At 28.4% G+C, this 17495-nt stretch overlaps 1 protein-coding gene across 1 annotated transcript; it reads left to right on the top strand.

The window, feature by feature from the left end:
• The first annotated feature begins 14979 nt into the window (after nt 1-14979).
• LOC113856444 lies at nt 14980-15657 on the top strand. Its single transcript, XM_027488259.1, has one exon. The coding sequence runs from the start codon at nt 15185-15187 to the stop codon at nt 15563-15565; it is 381 nt and encodes a 126-aa protein (XP_027344060.1). The 5' UTR covers nt 14980-15184; the 3' UTR covers nt 15566-15657.
• Nucleotides 15658-17495: the final 1838 nt, after the last annotated feature.

Raw genomic sequence — 17495 nt, 5'->3', positions numbered from 1 at the left:
AACACAGTCACACATATATCACTTCTAAACATGCAACTAACAGCTAAACTTTCTAAGGTATGTGTTGTGGTATTCTAAAAAAATTTTATGGATATCATACTCAAAAAATTTATACTAATAAAAAAAAATATGTGACAAGTTATAAAAAATATATATTATTATATATAATTTATTAAAAATTATATTATTTATTACATTATTCTATTATTATTTTTATATATTATTTACATATATATTGGTAATATATATATTGAATTTCTTCTTTTAATTTCTTATCATATTTTTAATAAATTTTTAGTTTGGAATAAAATATAATTTATATTTAAAAAATTTCTATTTATTATAAATAAAAAAAACTATAACATAATATATTGATATAATAATTAAATAATTAAATATTAATAATAGAATTAAAAATATAAAAACTATATTAATATTATATTATTATTTTATTTTTAAATTTTAATTCATTTAATTTTGATTATATTCTATTTCTACTCAAAGACTCAACTGTTCTTCAGTTTATTTAAATGTAATAAATATAATAATTTATTATTAAATAAATTTCTTATTTAAATACTTATCAAAATATTTTTAGTTTTGAATAGAATATAATTTTTATTTATTATAAATAAATAGACTTCAGCAAGTTCAAAAAGAGTGTATTTGCAAGTATGTAGACTATTTTTCATTATTCATTGTGGTTTATCAATGTTACATTAATTTTCTCCTCTTTCGTACTATTTTGAAATTTTTAGGTATTTAATTGTTTCTAATTTGATTTAATTATTTATTGTGATATATAAGTTGGTTTATCATGTGTATTTGAGATATTGCAATGTTCTCAATTGTATTTAATTATTCATTACTTGGTTTGTCAGGTATAACAAAAAGTTTTAAATTTTAAAATAATAAATAAACTACCAATTTTTTTATAAATATAGAGAACGGTTAAAATAGTTGTTCTCAAAACTCGACTTTGGAGAGTGGTTTAGAGTTAAACTGCTCTCTAAAGTAAGAGAGTAATTTTTCATGGAACCACTTTCAAAACTATATTTCTAAGAGTGTCTATTAAATCGCTCTCTAAAATCTAACTCACTTGCATAATGCTACTAAAATTCAACAACACACTTGCATAATGCTAGATATTAGAGCAGTTCAAAACGCTTTCTAAATTTAGGCAGAATCACTCTCCAATTTCCTTTCTAGTGTAATGAATGGGATATTTAACTATTAAGAGGAAGAGAAAGAAAGAAAGAGAGAATAGAGAGAAAAATATAATAAGGCTGTCCAAGGATGTGGAAGAAGACATGTTATCATTTTTGTAATGGTGATCTAAAGAGTCAACTTTGGTAGTAGAGAAAGAGATGAAGGTTAAGAAAAAGAAGATAAAGAAGAAGATATTCATGCTACTGCTATTGAGAGTTGAGCAACACCTCACCCTTGTTTGTGTTTATATGTTAAAAGTTGTTAAGGTATCTTAAAATTTTAATTGTGAGTGAGGTTGGTATATAATTACTCTCTGAATGAAACTTTAGAAAGTGATTAATGCATAATTACTCTCCAAAAGTAATTTTAAAGAACAGTTACATATTAATCACTCTTGAAAGTCATATTTAAAGAGCAATTATATTATTTTATCCTACAAGTGATCTCTTCAAAATATTTAAAATAACATATCTATCATAATTACTATGGGATTCAATTTGACGAAACTATAATGCAAAAAGTGTAACTCTTGTCATAGTTATCTTAATTTTGTGAAACCAACTTCGGTAAAATTCTTACACATGAGACATCCATTTTAAAAAAATTTGTAATTTATCTCTAAGAAAAATATGCCCAATACATTTTTTTAGTATAGCTTTTTAAGTTTGTAACTTGAGTTATAGAAGAGATTAAAAATGGAAAGTTTCAAAGTTTAAAATATTGGTGTTCTTTAAACTTGAGTTTAGTGTCAAATTTCATGTACAACTATTCATAAGTTAATATATATAAGTATGTTTTCATTCTTGATCACCATCTAGTATATTTTAATCTTTCTAGTGTTAGAATAAGGATTTGCACATCAAAACTTGGCACAACTCATAAGACCAAATCAAAGAATCTTTGTGTGATAAGTAATAAAGCATCATAACAAATGATTTTAATATAGCTTTGTTAATTATCAAAATGTAATATAAAACATTTGATACAAAAGGATTTTTAACCTAACAGTTCTAGCTTCCTATCATTCTTCTTGGTCTGCCCATCATCATGGATAAAGGATTCTATCAAATGCTCTCATGAAAACATCAATTTTCTCAAACCCTTCCGACATTTTCGGCAACTTTAATACGTCCTTGTCACTTTTCAACAGCATTAATCCATTAGGAAGTCCAAGCTTTGGGATGGCTATACCACAAAGACATGAAGGAATGACACTCAGTGCTATTCACTAGCTTTTCACTTCAATGTGGGAAATCTCATCTCCATTCTACCCTTAATTCTTCTCCTCCATTAAACGTTTAATTTGTCATATATGTAACTTGGCTGACCAACGAATAAGTCATTATCATGGTAGCTTTACTTCATGAATGTCAATTGGCTTGTAAAAGTACAAGAAAAAATATTTAAAAATAAACAAAATACATTAGCAAAAGAATATGATTCATTGACACCAGACTTATACCAAATCCTAACTGCACAAATCAAATAATCTAACGGTTGAAAAGTTACTTAAAAAATATGTAGAAAAATAATACTAAAAATAAATAATTTTTTAACCGTTAAATTATTTGATTTGTATGATTGAGATTTGATATAAATCTTTTAAACTTACAGAAGTGTCAATAAATCTTATTTTTTTAGACAAAACATCATTTTCATCACACATACATAACATGCCTTAAATCACTTGCCCCTCAAATCTCTAAATATTCCCATTAAATACAAATAACCAAAAGCAAAAACAATGAAGAGTGCGTACTTCAAATGTAGTTTTGTTTTTCTTTTGTTTATCATCATCATGTAGTTGTTTGACATTTTACCACCTTCCCAAAACTATGGGACCCTTGGATTTTTCTTCTTGTTGTTCAAAGGGGCTCTTAAATAGAAGCTAGACCTGTTAAATTGAGTCAATCCACCCTATTCAGCCCAAGTTCAGATGGATCAAGGTCTAAATAATTCACAAAGCCGAAAAAAACAAGAATCCATATAAAGTAAAGTTCATAGTACTAAAAATTTCATTAAATCCTTAAGGTTTGGACAAGCCATGAACCTTAAATAAATCAAGTAACTCTACCAAAAACAAATAACTTAGCTTACTTTATGTGGTCAACTCACTTCAGAGTATAATTAACCCACTCTTATAGACTGAATAATGCTATAATATTCTTGCTTAACATTATACATTTATGATTGATACATAATTAATTATTGGAAATCACAACACTATGAATTTAATAACAACCTAAAAATTTACTATGAAAAATATACTTATCTATTCTACAAATCTAAATTTTGATATACAATCTCAAAGAAATTTCATAATTATAAATTGACAAACTTGCACATATATTACTCATAAAAATAAAGTCACTCTTCTTAAACTAACTACCTGTAAGTAGTATAGGAGACATATATGTGTCACCTGCAAGCATTAAATATGTTTGATAGATAATAATAATAATAATATATATAATATTTAATTATTTTATTATTTATTAGTATAAAATTTATTATCATAAAATCATGTGTTAGATGCATCACTTGAATATTTTTATTTCCTAAAATATTAATAATCTAATTAACTGTCAATTTTCAATTATTTATTATAATTTATTTGCATCAAACATTTTTTACCCGAATTAATATTTACCAAAATTTAATTGATAATTCATTCAAATATTAAATGTATATCTAATTCAGCTTATTTTAAAAATTAATAATTTACTTTTATTCATTTTTAGATAATTTTTTAAAATAAGCAATTATATCTTAAAAAACAATCTCTACCGAAAGTGTATGAATAGTTTAACTTATTTCTTTAAAGAAAGTAATTATCCAATTTTATTTTATTTTTGAAAGAAAAAGACATTATTGTTTTTTCTCACAACTTTTCAAGAATCCAAAACGCTGTTTGTGAGACTTAAATCCAGTAGATTTATGTCTTGTGTTGGAATATGAAGTGAGGGGGTACAAATTTTCGAAGGCTTTGAGAGGAGGAAGGTTCAGGATATGGTGTGGTCTGTAGTGGTCATCATGAAATGTGTGAAGCATATTTGAATTTGTTCAAGTTTTATTATTTATATTTTAATAACATTTTTTATGATCAAAATATCATAAATATCTTTTAAGAGAGATAATTTTATTTGAATCGAGAGTATCCATGGCATGGTAAGGCTGGTAAACTCTCCAAATAATAGGAAATTTTTCAACTTAAACCTGAAACCTTACTTCAAAAGAATCAAGCATGTATTACTAGAAAGTCTAGAATTAACCACTTATTTAGTTTTTAACAAGAGATAAGGCATCCAAATGATGATGATGCATAGATAGTGGAGCTGGTTGAACACTCGTTGCCACGATGCGGCTAAGCTCACATTTGGGACCTACGTTTTGCGATGGGAGCTTGCAGCGATAAGGGCTTAAGGGTAAGCCATTTTTATGAGTTATTTATATTTTTATGAAGTTAATATAAACATCTAATTTTAGTATATCATTTAAATTATTAATAAAAAATAATATGTTTAATAAGTAAAAATTAGGTTTAGATCCTATTAAAAAACAATAAAAGCTTTAATAAATTTAAAATAAAAAGAATGGTCATGTTATTTGATATACTAAATTAGAAAAAATTTACTCTTTTCTTGTCAAAAGATAAAGCATCAAGATACGGCAATTTAGTTGAAGTAGATCATTGTACTAAAAATTTACATTCTGTTGTGTTTATTTTATCAAGCTATGAGTCTAGGCATTCCTTTAACTCTCTTCTTTTATTTATATAAAATTTTATAAAAATTAAGAGAAATTTCTATAATTATAGCATGGAATAGTAGTTGTGCAAAGAATAAAAGTACTTATTTTTAACTCTCTTTATCATAGGAATCACTTTAACTAAGATAATTTGATGGATATTTTTCATAAAATTTTAGTTGTTATTATTACTATGTCTGTTACTCAATTTTTAGCTTATTAACTCTCTTTTTTTCAAACAATCACTTTAGTTAAAACAAATTTAATGAATCATATTTTATAAAATTACTACGCTACCTTAAAGGAAGAAGTCATTAGGATAAATTATGTTATTTGTTTTAAGGCATGACATCTATATAATTTTTTCTTATTTATTTTTTTTTAACAGTTTTCTGACTCAATCTTTTATTTTGATATATAATTTTAAATTAAATTATTTTGAAAAATATTTTTATCTTTTTTTATTAATATTCATTCTTTAATTGTTTTTATTCACAAAATAGGTATCTAAATTATTAAATTTATATAATATTTCTTGAATGCTTATTTGTCTCTCTTAAATTAAATTAGATATCCAAAGAATGGATGTATTTATTGAGTAAAGACAAACTATTTCTCCCTCTTTTTTAAAAAATAATTATTTCTCTCTATATGAAATAATTTTTTAATAGTAATTTTTATTATAAATTAAGAGGACATTTTATGCCCTCTCACACATGGTATAATTACCTCTGTTAATTTTAAATTAGTAGAGAGTGGAGTTAGTAATTTATTTAAAAAAGACATAAATATCTTTTAATTTCTAATAAATTAGATAAATCACAACTGTTAATTTAGAGATGGTATATAATAAATACCCCCTCAAATTTATGGGTACCATAGTAAATACCTTTTTTAATTTATAATATCCTATTATTCTCTTTTAATAATTGTTTGTCCTCTTTATTTTGAATGGCATGGTTATAATATAATTAAAAATTAGAAAAAAAAATACAATAACTTGGTTTTGACATTATGTCACAATTGGGATTTATTGTGCATTTTGACCCAAATTGAATGGAAAATAGGGTCATATCAAGCACGCCCATGCTGCAAGTCATATGCTCGGTCACGATTTTAAGTTACGATTTAGATATAACTTTTAAAGCTTTGAAAGCACATTTTTAGATCAAGAACTCTCTTCATCTCTTCTCTATTAAAAACTACTTTAATTTGCATTTACTCTTTGAATGATTATTGTTAAGAAACTTGGGCCTAACTCTCTCCCAAAAGCTAGCTCATAGGAGGAGGATTGCCCTAACCCTTATAAGGAGTACTCGAGCTCTATTTCTAATCAATGTGGGACATCTTAACAAACCTCCTCATACCCAGGATTGGACATCTGGTGCGTAAAATTTGCAGGATTGGACATCTGCATAGGTGGACCCAACAGGACTGGACATCTATGGGCAGTCCAACGATATGAACCATCCCTAACCTAGTGCAGCCAACCATGGTAGAGAACAAGGTAGAAGGTTCGGCCACCAATTTGTTCGAAGGACCTGCTCTTCCTACCACTGATCACAAGTTGAATGGCCAGAACTAACCTCAATGGGTGCAATCTATTAAGATCTTTCTTCAAGGAAAAGGGAAGGAAGGTTACATCACAGGAGACTTCGAGAGTCCAAAAAAGGATGACCCTAGGCACAATAAATGGCAAATGGAAAACAATTTAGTCATATCATGGTTGCTTAACACCATAACTAATGAAATTGGAGAAAATTTCATGTACTATGACAATGCCAAGGAGATGTGGGATGCAGTGAAGAAAACCTACTTAAATGTGGACAATATGTCTACAATATTTGAGATCAAGAGCTTACTTCATGACGTGCGACAAGGTGATTTCTCAGTCACTAAGTATTTTAATACACTCAGTCGACAGTGGTAGCAACTGGACATATATGAAGACGTTCAATGGAGTTGTACCGAGGATCAGAAGAAGTATAAAGAATTGGTGGAGAAAGATAGGATCTACAAGTTTCTATTGGGGCTGAACACAGAACTTGATGAAGTTTAAGGAAGAATCCTTAGAACCAAACCTCTTAAAACAATCTGGGAAGTATTTTCAAAGGTGAAAAGGGAGGAAAATAGGAGGAAAGTGATGCTTGGAAAGTCAAGTGTAGCCCCACCCATTGAAGGCTCAGCAATGGCAACAAAAGGGAACCAAGCTCATCCATTTCAAAAGAAAAATCGGCCCTGGTACGCTCATTGTAAGAAACTGGGTCACACGAAGGACACCTACTAGATCATTCATGGCAAGCCTTCAAAGGCGAAACAGGCCAAAAACCTGGATAGCAGAGGTAACAAAGCTAAGGTAAATTCTAACTCATCTCCATTCGGCAAGGAGCAAATGGAAGCACTATAAAAAATTCTCCAACAAACAATCAGTACAACTGCAGTAGCACAAAAAGGTAATTTCTTGCATGTTCTAAATACTAGCAAAGGAAAATCAAAGTCATGGATCATTGATTCAGGAGCCTCAGATCACATGACTGGAGACTTAACTATGTTTAAAAGTTATTCTCTGTGCTCCAATAATTACACAGTTCAGATTGCTGATGGGACTCTTTCTAAGGTCATGGGTAAAGGTTCAGTTATTATTTCATAAAATACTACCCTGAGTTTAGTCCTCTATGTGCCTAAACTTGACTATAATTTGTTGTCCATTAGCAAACTGACAAGAGATTTGAAATATGTCGCTAAATTCTTTCCTAACTTATGTGAATTTCAGATTTTGGAGTCAGGGAAGACGATTGGCAATGCTGAAGAATGTGTTGGACTCTACCTTCTCCAAGTTGAAGCATCAGAAGCAGAATATAAGGCCAACTCTTGTGCAACAGTACCTCCAAATAGTAAAACTTCTGTAATGTTGTGGCACTATCGGCTAGGCCACCCAAATTTTATGTATTTAAAAAGAATGTTTCCCACATTATTCAATAAAAATCAGGAGTTGTTTCAATGTGAAATATGTCAATTGTCCAAACATACCCGCAGCTCCTACCCACCTCAACCCTATAAACCCTCTCAAACTTTTCCCTAATTCATAGTGATATATGGGGACCATCACGGGTAAACAATGTCACTGGATCAAGATGGTTTGTCACCTTTATTAACGATCACACACGGTCACTTGGGTTTTCCTAATGAAGGAAAAATTAGAAGTTGGCAAAATATTTGAATTGTTTCATACTATGTTGGAAACACAATTTCAAAGCAAAATTAAGGTGCTTAGGAGTGACAATGGTCGAGAGTACTATCACTCTGCACTCAATTCCTACCTTCAAAAACACGGAATCATACACCAGAGTTCATGTGTTGATACCCCTTAGCAGAACGGGGTCGCCAAGAGAAAGAATAGACATCTCTTAGAAGTGACCAGATCTCTCATGTTAGCAACAAATGTATCAAACTAATTTTGGAGAGAAGCTATTCTCTATGTAACCTACCTCATCAATAGAATGTCCTCCCAAATCCTAAACCTTAACACCCCTTATTCTACTCTCCAAACCTCATACCTTACTAGTCATACCCTTACATCCATTCCCTTAAAAATATTCAGATGCTCAGTCTTTATCTACAACCTCAATTCTCGTCGCAACAAACTTGACCCAAAATCCATCAAATGCATTTTCCTTGGCTACTCCCCTCACCAAATGGGGTACAAATGCTATTCCCCTCAAACTAGAAAATTCTACCATACCATGGATGTCACCTTTTTTGAGAATCAGCCTTATTACCCCAAAGTTGGCATTCAGGGGGAGCAAACTTATCCAATTGAAGTGATAGAATCCCGCCTTTTAAGATTTGAGCTAATCAAGCCAACCGAGACTACACCTGCAGCAGAGGAAACTACAGTAGATGTAATAGAAAATTGCACCATTTGAATCTGCCCCAAATGCAGAGCCAGCCGAGAATGTACCTACATCAGAAGAAACTGCAACAGCAAATGCAAGGCCGGCTGAGAATGCACCTGCAGTAGATGAAATTGCAGTAGGTGCAGTAAAAATTGTATTAACTAAAGCTAGAGAAAGAACTGCACCTCAGCAGAATCAAGGCTCTACTACATAAGGAGATAACTGGACGACGTAATTTAGGAAGAGAAGGAAGGGAGTAGAGTCCAGCATAGCTCCAAGGCAAAGCCATAAATCCAACCAGGCTCCAAAAAATGAGTTTTCCTTAGGTAATATAGTCTCTAATCTTAAACCTATTGATGACATTGACATTAGGGGTAAGATCTTGCACTCAACACCCCATTGAGAAATATGTGTTCTATGGAAAATTGTCACAGGGGTATAGGTCTTTTGTGGAAGCTCTTGACAGCACACATATCCCAAGGAATGTTTAAGAGGCACTCCAACAACCTGAATGGGCAGCAGCTGTAACAGAAGAAGTCCAAGCCTTGGTTCAAAATGGTAGATGGGAAATCACCACTCTACCAAAAGGGAAGAATCGATTGGATGCAAGTGGATATTCTCCATCAAATACAATGTCGATGGTAGTATAAACCGGTACAAAGCCCGACTAGTGGCAAAAGGTTTTACTCAATCATATGAAATGGACTACGAGGAAACTTTTGCACTGGTGGCTAAACTCAATTCAATTCGAGTCATACTCTCTTTAGTTGCAAATTTAGATTGGCCACTCTATCAACTAGACATCAAGACTGCCTTCCTAAACGGTGAACTAGAAGAAGTCTATATGCAAATTCCCCCATGACTTGAATCATCCAAAACCTCAAGCATAGTGTGCAGGCTCCGAAAATCTCTATATGGCCTTAAGCAATCTTCGAGAGCGTGGTTTGATAGATTAACTCGAGTTGTCAAGGAAGATGGGTTCAACCAATGCCAAACAGATTACACTATATTTGTCAAACACTCTATGGAAGGGAAAGTAGCCTTGTTTATCGTTTATGTTGATGATATGTTATCATAGGAAACGATTATGATCAAATCCAACATCTGAAAGGACTTTTGGCCACAGAATTTGAAGTCAAGGACTTGGGACAACTTAAATATTTTCTAGGGATGGAAGTTGCTCAGACAAAGAATGGTATTTATGTGTCACAAAGGAAATACACACTGGACTTACTTCAAGAAATCGGCATGCTTGGGTGCAAGGCAGCCAATACTCCCATAGAATTGGAAAAGAGAGGTAAAGAAGAAAGTCCACCAGCTGATAAAGATAGATATTAAAGCCTAATTGGGGAGCTAATCTACCTAACTCACACTAGGCCCGACATTAGGTTTGCTGTGAGCTTGGCTAGTCGCAACTGAGGCCCACATGAAAGCAAAGAACAGAATACTCCAATACCTCAAAGTACACCAGGTTAAGGGCTCTACTTCAAGAAGAACTCAAACAGAGGTATTGAAGTCCATACTGACTCAGATTGGGCAGGATATCCCCCTGATAGGAAATCAACTACAGGCTACTGCTCCTTTGTGTGGGAAAACTTGGTGACTTGGAGAAGTAAGAAGCAGCCTGTGGTGGAAAGGAGTAGTGTAGAAGCTGAATTCAGAGCTATGACTCAAGGTATTTTGAAGGAATCTGGCTTAAGAGGTTGCTGGATGAAATCATAATTCCTATCAATTACACTATGAGGATATTATGTGACAACAAAGCTGCTATAAGCATTGCAAAGAACCCAGTCCACCATGATAGGACAAAGCATGTGGAGATTGACCGAAACTTCATTAAAGAAAAAATTGACCATGGCATTATAAGAGTTGACCATGTTTTATCATGCAGACAAATAGCAAACATCCTGACAAAGTCTCTCCCAAGGAACACATATGAAAACATTAGATCCAATCGAGTATGATAGACATCTACCACCCAGATTGATGGGGAGTATTGGAGATCAGCGCATATCAATTAGAATCTGTTGGAGATCAGCCCATAATAGAATTTAATGTTAATAAGATCAGTTTTATTTCCTTATTTAGGTACAACATTTATAGGGAGAATTATTTCTCTGATTTTCAAGGATAGATTAAATGTACAGTTTTATTCCCTTGTATTCTATTTATACCTCTTTTGTATTTTTCCTAAATAAGAAAAATACACTTCATATTTTTCTGCAATTATTATGGATATTATTATTTTAATTTCCTATTACATTTTGTTTAATTAAATCTATAACTAGAGTTATGATAGATTCTCTGCATAATTCTATGTGTTCTTTGTGATTAATGATAATTTTAGTTTTCTTTCTTGGTTGGTGTTTATTCTATTGCACTATATTTATATATTCAAAATTAACAACTCTTAAACATATCATAATTAATTATATTATAGACAATCATACCACATATAATAATGAATTTATATGATAAATCAAAACAAAGAATTAGGTGAACCAAACTTAGTTCTTCTCTTTCCATTATTATTAAATTAATAGTTTATAAAATCTTTATATTTTTTCTTCTTTTTGTCTTGTATGATTAGAAAAAAAATATTAAACATTACATGACTATTAAATGTTAATAAATTTAGTACGAATAGTTCGTAATCATAAAAGAATCAAAATTAAAATTAATCTAAAAGTAAATATAAAAAAAGTGTAAAAGTGAAACTATACGTCCTAGAATTCATCTTGAATAGTTTATCATCATAAATTATACTATTTTTTTTATTTTTTAATTTCTTTTGAATTTAAATTCTTGATTTTAATTTTATATTTCTTAAGTTTAAATAATTGAATTAAGATATTTTTTATACTTAAAAATAATTTTTGTGAGATAATATTTAAAAACTTATTTTAAAATTATTTATTACTTTTTAATAAATATACTTGTTTACAAACAAATATCTCACAAGCTAATAAAATAATATTTACAATAACATTTTATTAACTTCAATATGAAAATTATTTTTTATTTTTAATTCTTATATATGTATAATTAATTTTTTTATTTATTTTCTTTTCCTATCATTATTTTTTATCTCCCTCTTTCTTTGGAACGTTTAAAGTATCATTTTCGTTTATCTATGCCTTCGAGAAGTCCATTGTGAGACATGGCTAGGTAGACAATGCTTACCTGTTAAGTTCTTTGGTGTTTGTTATTTACTCGCAATTTGGAATGGTTCTCTGCTCCCCACATCCAACTCGTCATACTTGGCTGCCAAGTTACGTTTGCTACCTTGAACCATAGTCACAATTTTAGGGCTCGATTAAGACAATCTGTCACAACAAAAAGTTACAGCAACATTGTTTTCTTTTTTCGGATCTTCTTATCCGTCCTTTCCTTCGACTTTCCTTTTTAAAAATTAATGAATAATTTTGAATTTTCTTATAATAGTTTCTCTTAAATAAATATAATTAATAATATCTTTAAAATATAAAATATATTTAATTTCTTCTTTAATCAGTAAATATGAAAATTTGTAGAAAAATATTATAACAGAATTTAAAATTATTCTTAATTAAATAATAACAATATATTTTTATCATTTTTATTATTGATTAGAGTTTATTTAGATTCACTAAATTATGTATAAAAAAATTAAATAAATCATAATTTATTTAAAATTTTGTGAGCCATAATAAATTTTAATTAATAATAAAAATTAACTAAAAATTATATTAACAAATATTTTGAAAATTATAATAAAAAAATATAAATAATATTTTTTATTAATCTATGATTTTTGCATTCAAATAGTTTTATTAAAAAAAACGTCTTCCTGCCCACTTATCTACTTTCTTGATTATATATAACTTAGATTTCGTTCTTTTCCAATTTTGTTTTCAAACCACGTGACCTTCCGGGAAATCAACCCTTTGACTAACCAGATAAACAAAACGTGCACGTGACTTGGAGCTCTTTGGAAGATAAACTAGATATTACTTTTGGCAAAGTCAAGAATAAAGAAATAATAATATTGCACATCCACTGTCTTTTATATTTTATTTATATTTTTATTACATAATTTATTTTTATATTTTTTTGTTTTTTTTCATTTATTATGTTTTTGCTTTTACATCCTTTACTTTTTATATTTCTTCATTTTACATTTATTTCATATCTTATGATAAGGTGTGAAATATCATTACTCTATGTGATACTTTTTCATATTAACTTTTCAAACATAAATATGATTTTTGAAATTAAACGATTAAAAATTTTAGGTACAAGTTCAATTTGATTCATAATATACTGTACTAAATTTCCACACAGTATACATGTACTATTAAATTAAAGTAAAATTTTAAAAAAATATTTTTAAATTTCATAAATTTTATAAGTTTTAAAACAAATATTTTACTATATTATACAAGATTGTGTTGAAAAGATAAAATTTTTAAAATTATATTACAAATAAATTTAAATTATAAAAGAATTCAAATTCATGTTAAGATTGAATTAAGAAAATAAATTTTAAATGCAAAAAAAAACCCATGACATAACAAAGAAAATAATAACTTTTAAAAAATTATCCTTTAAGATATACTTTTAAAAGAATACTCTAATTTAAAAATAATGACTCACATTTAATATATAAAAAAAATAAAATTAAAATATTAAAATAACATTTTTTATATTTTCTTTTCATTAAATAACAGAAATAATTGTTTAATTTTATATATTGAAAGGCCATCCAAGTCGCTTGTCACACAAGATGACATATCTCTCATCTTTTAAGAGTTCATTTTATTTTAAGCAAATTAAGTTTTTTTTTTTTTAATTTAAATTCTGTTACTCTCCTAATTCTTCTAGTGTTTCAAACTTTATATGTAATTTTTTAAAAAAATCATTGTAATTGCGACATACATCTAATTATACACGTCACAGACAAAGATCATCAACGTGACACATATAAATAAATATCATAGTTTTACTAAATAGTGTCAAGGATCACTTTTAAAAATTATGAACTTTGTAAAGAATAAAATCAATCAAATATTTTTAAACACAAACTGAAAAGTGACGTATTTAAAATTTTAGATTTGCTTGCTTTCTTTTGTTATATCAATGCGTAATACTTTATTTTATTTTAATTTAATTATCTTCAGAAGAATATATTTTCTCATCATAATTTTCGACATTGGCATTTTATTTTGAATTTCTACCGTAACTTTAAGATTTTAAAAATGAATTAAGATTTTTGGTGAAATTTCAAATATGATATATAGATATTTAAAAGAAAATAATTTAAAATCCTAAAATCAACATCTAAAATTAGTTGTTAATGACAATAAAAGTTGTAAAAAAAATTATTAGAAGGCCTTTTATATTATTATTATTATTGATACAAAAATTATTTAAATGGGAAAGTTCGAATTTGTCAGGTAAAAAAATTATTAATTTTAAATTTTATTTAAGTATTTTAAAAATAATTTTTGTCATATTTTTAACGATAATATATGTCTAAAAATCATGTCAATAATCATTTTAAAATACTCACCAATAATATAACATTTTTTCTGAACCACAAATATTTTTAACTAAATACAGTCATATTCATATCGCATTATTAATATATTAAAAAATGAGAAGTAAAGTTTTTTATTTGAATCCCAGGAAAATAAAATGTCACTGTTTGCTTGTGTGGCTGAGGCTGAGTTCTAGGTATTATAGATTCTTGGTGTTCGCCCGAAGCTTCGCAGTCATCCATGGCTGCGCATGACCAAACCGTTCATTCAAACACCAACTGCAAGGAATCAAAACGTAAGTATCAGTGTCACCATAATATCCATGCTTTAAATGGATCACATAATTACGGCTAATATATAAAATGAAAAGATTAACAAAATCAATATAACATTATGTATAATAAATATAAAATTAAATTAAAATAAATTTTAAAATCTTTTCTTATATTTAGCTGCATTAGAAATAAAATCACTAATATAATTTAAAATATGATGTTAATTATTAGAACACGACAAAAAAAAAAAAATGAGTGTGTGATCTGAAATTATGGTACAAAATTTTGTGGAGGACAAGTGTGTTGCATCCCTAATTCCCAGCGGAACCTTCTAAGCGTGCAGTTTCTAACTAGCTTCCGTTTCCACCCCCAACGCCTCTCTTTCTCGTCCTTTATTCACTTTCCCCGAAATTCACCTTGACTTTGCAACACCCCTTTCGTCCTTACCCTTTTATAAATACTTGCCCAACTTCGACCTTTCTAATTATACCCGTTACTGTTCTGTGCACAAATAAGCCATTGTGCGATATTATCATTTATGAAGATGCTTGGAGTTAGCAACCATGTCATGAAGGGGAAAAGGCACAGCAAAAGGAACAAAAAGGATGTCAAAGTGACTTACATTTCAAGCCCCATGAAGGTGAAGACTAGTGCTTCACAATTCAGGGAACTTGTGCAGGAACTCACTGGCCAATACTCCAATGTTGCGGAAATGTTCGTTGAGGCTAATAATGATGATGCTCATGATGCTGCTGTTCACAAGGGTTCCAGTAATCAACAATGGAGTGCTGATGATGCCTATTTGCTTGAGCCTAATTGGTTGAAACCTGGTTACAACGAGTTCCATTCTAGATCCTCATCGGAGCAACTAAATCGACAATTTCCGTATGAACTTTTCAGCTTTGATACGCTCTACTAGACTTATGTAATATGTAATAATGTACATAAGGTATATCGCAGATTGAAGGTCATCTTCGATATTTTTGAGTTTAAGAATTGTTCTTAAGAATGGATTTTATAATATACTTCGTTAAATTTATTATTAATTGATTAAAATTTATTATCGAGAGTAAAATTTATTAAAATAAAGTGAGAGCTGTATAAATTATTTTTTAACAAATTTTAATCGATAATAAATAATAAAAAGTTGTATTGAAGTATACGTTATTAATACTTCTCATTTCAGTTTTGATATGCTCTGTGAACACGAAATTTTTAAGTTGATGTTCTGCTTGCTGCCCTTTGGTCATATTAAACTATATATTTATCAGTTATGATATTTGAACAAGTAAAAATTGATGTTACATAATACTATACACAACTATTTTTAATTTATTTTTTCTCTATCATTTTCATTAACGTGTAAAAAAGAAAAAGTTATCCCTCAAAATTGTTTAAAACATATTATTGGTATACTAATTGCTTGGTGAATTGATTAGAAAAAATAAGGATCATGTCCATCAGTTAAATTCAATAAATAAGGATTTAGATGGTGAAGTGGAAGTAAAAAATTAATTGGTTTAATCTCAATTTTGATCCATATATTATTATAATGTATTTGTAATTTTGGTTTTATAATTTTAATTATTCAATTTAATTTCTCTAATGCTCAAATTAAGTTATTTATTTTTAAATTATTTATATTATTATATTTTTTTGTATTTTTATTTGAATGTTTTATATATTTATTTATTTATATAAATCAACAAAATACATACTTCTATTATATTTTTATTAATTATTGAATAAAATTTTAAGGTGAAGAATTTAATTTAAAAATAAATAAATAAATAAAACTCATGTATAGTCAATCTAAAGTTATTTTATACTAAGAGAGTACAATGAAACAAACAATACATGCACCAAGACAGAACATTAATTTAGCAAAAGTTGATAGAAATTAACATTATAATTACTTGATATATGAGACAAGCAACATTATTTATATGTTAATGGTCAATGTCAGGGAGACAAAAGAGGGTTTATAAATCATTCAAAAACCTCTTAAGTTTATAGTTACGAATTTTTTAATTTAAAAAATTATATTTTTTATTAACTATCATTTCTCATCCTTTCTCTTCTTCTCTTTCCAAGCTCTGAAGTCTTAAGTATAGTATACAATGATCTGTGTAATTTACATGTAGTGATCGATAAAAAATGACACAATTGTTTCATGTATTTATTTTAGTTACATTTCCCTTTCACTTTAGTTGTTGTCTACATAATTGATTGTATTAAAAAATTAAATCTAACTTAAAAGAATAAAGATTGTCTAAGCCTTCTAAGATGTATCTGTTCAAACTCAAGGACTAAATATATGTCAGTGAACCTACATTCAAATTGAATAGATTTTAATATCATATTTTAAAATTATGCTTAAGTCATTCTTAAAAACTAGTTTAAAGGAGTTACTCAGGCCTTATAAAAAATATTCTAATTATCTTTTCAAGTGAGGTAAAACATCTTAACATTGTGTGCCCTCAAATGCAATCATATAACTCATTAAATGAGAACTATAACATGCTTTAAAATGAAAGAGATCTATAATGTGTATTAAGATAACTTTTGTTTATACATGACTTTAAGCCTATATATAAATTATATTTTCTTTTATTCTCTTTTTTGTTCATCCAAACAAGCAAAGTAAATTTTTTTACTGCTTTATCCTCTTTTTCTATAACTAGAAAATCTTTCTTATATTTAACATTATAATTATCCTCCACATAATAATATTTTTCCTTTTTTTACTAAACATCAACATTTTATTAAAGGACAAAGTTAGAGTATAAGGGGTACTCTAACCCGTTACACCTCTAAAGGAAATTAACAATACATGTCAAGGGATCATT

The sequence above is a fragment of the Abrus precatorius genome, unplaced genomic scaffold, assembly GCF_003935025.1.
Source record: "Abrus precatorius isolate BTA unplaced genomic scaffold, Abrus_2018 Scaffold11, whole genome shotgun sequence".
NCBI classification, from domain to species: Eukaryota; Viridiplantae; Streptophyta; class Magnoliopsida; order Fabales; family Fabaceae; genus Abrus; species Abrus precatorius.
Note: the sequence above shows the minus strand (reverse complement) of the source record. Positions and strands in the feature narration are given on the sequence as shown.